At 53.0% G+C, this 6,072-nt stretch overlaps 1 protein-coding gene across 1 annotated transcript in view; it reads left to right on the forward strand.

The window, feature by feature from the left end:
• The window catches only part of LOC124001442 (F-box/WD repeat-containing protein 7-like), a gene marked incomplete at its 3' end in the record, with an annotated part of 86,988 nt that extends 81,217 nt beyond the window's left edge, over window positions 1–5,771 (forward strand). Inside the window, exon 2 of the mRNA XM_046308173.1 lies at window positions 5,307–5,771. Coding sequence (XP_046164129.1) covers window positions 5,376–5,771 — 396 coding nt within the window. The remainder of the gene's footprint in view (window positions 1–5,306) is intronic.
• Window positions 5,772–6,072: the final 301 nt, after the last annotated feature.

The raw sequence follows: 6,072 nt of genomic DNA on the forward strand, positions 1-6,072 counted from the left end.
CAGGTACTTGTGACTGATAGGAATTCCAGGTAGCCCGCGCCACTACTCAGCTGTTGTTCCCTTGGTGCTCCGTACTACCAGGTTATTGCTGTAGTCGTAAATGTGCAGCTGGATAATTATGTGTTTTCTTAACTGCTGCTGAAAGGTACCTGCGTTGTGTAGGCTCCACTAGAGGCACCAGCCCAGTAAAGAATAGGTCTAACCATAACAGTAAAGCAACAGATGGGCATGTTGGAATGGGCCCCGCTCCCACAGAAGGGCCAGCTCTGTGCCACATTATATATGCTATGGAGAGAGTCTGGCCCTTTTGTCCTGAGTGCTGCCATTTTATTCTTGTCACCTTCTACCTTGTTACACACAACCTAATGGCATCCTGTCATTACACACCACAGCTCCGTGTGTGTGTGTGTGTGTGTGTGTGTGTGTGTGTGTGTGTGTGTGTGTGTGTGTGTGTGTGTGTGTGTGTGTGTGTGTGTGTGTGTGTGTGTGTGTGTGTGTGTGTGTGTGTGTGTGTGTGTGTGTGTGTGTGTGCTCGCTCTCCCAGGGCCGTTGCTGTCTCATAGAATTTGTATTGACCTCCCACTGTTTCCGCTGTCTGATTAACGCTGACAAATGTTTTATTCCGTCTTAACACTGCCCTTATAACCATAGAAATAGAAATGTTAGAATGGTAAAAAGCACAATGTAATTCCAGTTCTATGCATGTAAACACCTCTGCTGCTCACCCGTTTCCTTTGACCTTTGATATGATTTCATTAGCAGCCATACAGGTTGTCTTAATGAAGCGTAGGCTGCTATCTGTCTATGGACCATTATACTGGTCTAGTATCATCGTAAGCATCTTAGTCATGGTGATCATAGTGGATGAATGATCTCTGGGGTCGACGTTATGATAAATGATCTCTGGTGTCTATGTTATGATGAATGATCTCTGGTGTCTATGTTATGATGAATGATCTCTGGTGTCGACGTTATGATGAATGATCTCTGGTGTCGACGTTATGATGAATGATCTCTGGTGTCGACGTTATGATGAATGATCTCTGGTGTCGACGTTATGATGAATGATCTCTGGTGTCGACGTTATGATGAATGATCTCTGGTGTCGACGTTATGATGAATGATCTATGACGGGGGGGTTTCCCGAGCTCTGTCCTGGGAACCCTAAGGGGTGCACGTTTTGGTTTCTGCCCTAGCACGACACAGCTGATTTCAAATAATCAACTGATAAATCGAGCTTTAATTTGAACCAGCTGCGTAGTGTTAGGGCAAAAATCAAAACGTGCACCCCTTAGGTTCCCCAGGAAGGAGTTTTGGAAACTCTGACCTATGGTTTTGGAAGTCTTCTCTGGTTGATTTGAATGGGGTACAAGTACTCCCTCTGCTGGTTCTTCAGTCAAGTACTGGAAGAGGATACCTCTTCTCAGAATGAACATCAAGGATGTTTCTGACGCTAGATTCGGATGAAAAACTATCTGTGTTCTCACATGTTGGTCACATCTATGGTTATAAGGGGCGGCAGGTACCCTAGTGGTTAGAGCGTTGGACTGGTAACCAAAAGGTTGCAAGATCGAATCCCCGAGCTGACAAGGTTCTGCCCCTGAACAAGGCAAGAATTTGTTCTTAACTGACTTGCCTAGTAAAGTAAAGGTAAAAATAATAATAATGTTCTTGACACCCCTTATAGAACCATGTTTAGGGTACAGATTCCTGTTCTCTTGGCTCTTCTTTCAGTGTCTGATTCATTGCTTTGGCGTAGTGTCTGTGTCCTGTCAGTGTCCTGTCGGTGTCCTGCCAGTTTATCCAGTTTATCAAGAGCACTGTCAGCCTTTGTCAGATTGACTCGTCCTCTGAATGGAGTTAACACGCAGGCCGGCGTCTATTCCTGTTCTAACGGAGTGCACTCACTTCCTGTTGGTGTCAGTGGAGGCGGTCCAGTCTCTCAAACGGTCGCCTCTCCTGGGGAACAGGAGACAGAATGTGGCCGACTTCAAAAGGAGGGGATGGCATGTAGGTTATGCTAGGCTATTTTCCACCAGGTGATAGGTGTGTGTGTGTGTGTGTGTGTGTGTGTGTGTGTGTGTGTGTGTGTGTGTGTGTGTGTGTGTGTGTGTGTGTGTGTGTGTGTGTGTGTGTGTGTGTGTGTGTGTGTGTGTGTGTGTGTGTGTGTGTGTGTGTGTGTGTGTGTGTGTGTGTGTGTGTGTCAGACAACCTTCCTACTGTAATCTCCTATAAGAGCGAGGGACACTGACCGTGAACTCAGTCATGCATTTCTCTAAATGCATGGCATTAAATGCATGCATTTCTCGAAATGCATGACTGTGAGTGAACTCATTCAGGTTCAACTTTGTCTGCGTACCTGGGCAAGGTGAATGTGTCCTGTTCTAGACTGTCACAGACCATCACTGTGATCACCCAAGAGGCTAACGAAACAACATGGCTGGGATGGAGCTTTTCCACTGTTCCCCTGGCCTGCACTCCTCCCTGCTCCCTCACTCCTTCTCCTCTAGCCTGCACTCCTCCCTGCTCCCTCACTCCTTCTCCTCTAGCCTGCACTCCTCCCTGCTCCCTCACTCCTTCTCCTCTAGCCTGCACTCCTCCCTGCTCCCTCACTCCTTCTCCTCTAGCCTGCACTCCTCCCTGCTCCCTCACTCCTTCTCCTCTAGCCTGCACTCCTCCCTGCTCCCTCACTCCTTCTCCTCTAGCCTGCACTCCTCCCTGCTCCCTCACTCCTTCTCCTCTAGCCTGCACTCCTCCCTGCTCCCTCACTCCTTCTCCTCTAGCCTGCACTCCTCCCTGCTCCCTCACTCCTTCTCCTCTAGCCTGCACTCCTCCCTGCTCCCTCACTCCTTCTCCTCTAGCCTGCACTCCTCCCTGCTCCCTCACTCCTTCTCCTCTAGCCTGCACTCCTCCCTGCTCCCTCACTCCTTCTCCTCTAGCCTGCACTCCTCCCTGCTCCCTCACTCCTTCTCCTCTAGCCTGCACTCCTCCCTGCTCCCTCACTCCTTCTCCTCTAGCCTGCACTCCTCCCTGCTCCCTCACTCCTTCTCCTCTAGCCTGCACTCCTCCCTGCTCCCTCACTCCTTCTCCTCTAGCCTGCACTCCTCCCTGCTCCCTCACTCCTTCTCCTCTAGCCTGCACTCCTCCCTGCTCCCTCACTCCTTCTCCTCTAGCCTGCACTCCTCCCTGCTCCCTCACTCCTTCTCCTCTAGCCTGCACTCCTCCCTGCTCCCTCAATCCTTCTCCTCTAGCCTGCACTCCTCCCTGCTCCCTCAATCCTTCTCCTCTAGCCTGCACTCCTCCCTGCTCCCTCAATCCTTCTCCTCTAGCCTGCACTCCTCCCTGCTCCCTCACTCCTTCTCCTCTAGCCTGCACTCCTCCCTGCTCCCTCACTCCTTCTCCTCTAGCCTGCACTCCTCCCTGCTCCCTCACTCCTTCTCCTCTAGCCTGCACTCCTCCCTGCTCCCTCACTCCTTCTCCCCTAGCCTGCACTCCTCCCTGCTCCCTCACTCCTTCTCCTCTAGCCTGCACTCCTCCCTGCTCCCTCACTCCTTCTCCTCTAGCCTGCACTCCTCCCTGCTCCCTCACTCCTTCTCCTCTAGCCTGCACTCCTCCCTGCTCCCTCACTCCTTCTCCTCTAGCCTGCACTCCTCCCTGCTCCCTCACTCCTTCTCCTCTAGCCTGCACTCCTCCCTGCTCCCTCACTCCTTCTCCTCTAGCCTGCACTCCTCCCTGCTCCCTCACTCCTTCTCCTCTAGCCTGCACTCCTCCCTGCTCCCTCACTCCTTCTCCTCTAGCCTGCACTCCTCCCTGCTCCCTCACTCCTTCTCCTCTAGCCTGCACTCCTCCCCTGCTCCCTCACTCCTTCTCCTCTAGCCTGCACTCCTCCCTGCTCCCTCACTCCTTCTCCTCTAGCCTGCACTCCTCCCTGCTCCCTCACTCCTTCTCCTCTAGCCTGCACTCCTCCCTGCTCCCTCACTCCTTCTCCTCTAGCCTGCACTCCTCCCTGCTCCCTCACTCCTTCTCCTCTAGCCTGCACTCCTCCCTGCTCCCTCACTCCTTCTCCTCTAGCCTGCACTCCTCCCTGCTCCCTCAATCCTTCTCCTCTAGCCTGCACTCCTCCCTGCTCCCTCACTCCTTCTCCTCTAGCCTGCACTCCTCCCTGCTCCCTCACTCCTTCTCCTCTAGCCTGCACTCCTCCCTGCTCCCTCACTCCTTCTCCTCTGGCCTGCACTCCTCCCTGCTCCCCCACTCCTTCTCCTCTAGCCTGCACTCCTCCCTGCTCCCCCACTCCTTCTCCTCTAGCCTGCACTCCTCCCTGCTCCCTCACTCAGTCCCTCAGTCCCTCACTTGTCTTTCCAAACTCATTCTCATATTCAGGCCGTACATAATGAACTTTCTGACACTTTGGCTTCAGTGAAGGCGGTGTCATGTTGGGTAACTTGGCTCCATCAGTTTCGGGTACAGAGTCCCTGTCATCTAACATGGCCTTATATTCTGATGTAGGCTTACACCCTCAACCTGGTCCCAGATCTGTTTCTGCTGCCAGTAGGAGTTGGCAAGACTGCACAAACAGGCCACATCATATCATGCTTGCGTGATCGACTTCTATAGTTTTGTGAATAACGGCAGGCTTCAAACAGCATGAACAAGCTGTCTGACACAGGCCTACAGTATGTTTACCAAGACGAGAGTTAAATTCCTCAGCACAGCATATTTTGATTTATTTTGATTAGGCTAAAGTTTCTGGGAACCACCAGATTCACTGTCGGTAGACCAGCAGCCTCGGATGATAAACAGCTCTAAACATAACAGAGCTGGACTTTCTCATTCTGAACAACGTTCCACAGCCGCCATCCAACTCCAAACTACCCCAATGGTTAAGAACCGTAGTTGGACTGGATTCTCCCATACGGAGCCAGGATTGTCGCTGCTTTCATATCATGACAGATGGGCTGTGTTCATTGGCTGTGTCAGAGGCTAGAATACGTGTGTGTGTGCATCACGTTGAGGCTCGGTAGTTAGTTATTGTAGAAGTTCCCAGGCCCGTGCTGTGAGCCAAAGCTTTCTTCTATTGTCTCCCCACCAAAATGCAACCATTTCATGCATCTCCCAGCATAAATGCTTTGTTTTATTTCTACCGTTATGAATAAAAGATGAAGGGGTTATTTCCACTTTATTTTGGTGAGCGTCAGCATTGCAATTGTCTGTGTGTATGAGATGGATAACTCTAATATCTCCTCTTTTCTCCCCCCTCTCTGCCCCCCACCCCTGTCTCTCGCCCGTTTCTTATCTCTCTCCTACAGAATGCCAAGCCCTTCTCCTCCTCAGACAGCCTAGTGAAGGTCCAGGAGGTAGCAAGCTGGATTTTGGAAATGAACCAGGATCTGCTGTCGGGGGGCAGCAGGCGGGGCCTGGGGGGCCGGCGAGGGGGCCCGGGGGCCCAGCGAGGTAACGCCTCCTCCTCGGCCCGGACGCCCCAGGGCCAGCAGCCTGGAGAGGAGGCCGACGAGGAGGAGCACATGAACCGGGTAGTGGAGGACCAAGAACACCAGCAGTCCAGAGTCCAGCCTGCGGCCTCGGCGGGGGGGGAAGGAGTGGAAGAGCCGTGGACCTCCAGGCAGAATGGGCCCCAGGGAGACGGGGAGGAGGAGGATGGAGGAGTACCCAACGAGGTGAACGGAGGAGTGACTAAGGGCGGCCGGTGGATGTGGGAGGCGGAGCGACGGCAACAGGGGGGGGATGACGAGGAGGAGGAGGAAGAGGAGAACAAACAACAGTGGCAGCCAGCAGGGAGAGGAGGAGGAGGAGGAGGAGGAAAGGACAGAGGGAGGAGCGAGAACGGGGAGGGATGAGGAGGACGAGGAGGAGATGGACCAGGACAGTGATGACTTTGAGCATTCGGAGGAGAGTGGGAGGGAGGAGGAAGAGGAGGAGGAGGAAGATGGCCTCCACTCACCCTCCCTCAGGAGTGATGTGTCTGTCCCCAACAACAACCTGGACCAGTCCTCGGGGTGCCAACACCAAAGCTCACCCATCAAGAAGAAGGTAAGACCTGACCAGTGTTGATGT

The sequence above is a fragment of the Oncorhynchus gorbuscha genome, linkage group LG17 (genome assembly GCF_021184085.1).
Source record: "Oncorhynchus gorbuscha isolate QuinsamMale2020 ecotype Even-year linkage group LG17, OgorEven_v1.0, whole genome shotgun sequence".
Taxonomy (NCBI): Eukaryota; Metazoa; Chordata; class Actinopteri; order Salmoniformes; family Salmonidae; genus Oncorhynchus; species Oncorhynchus gorbuscha.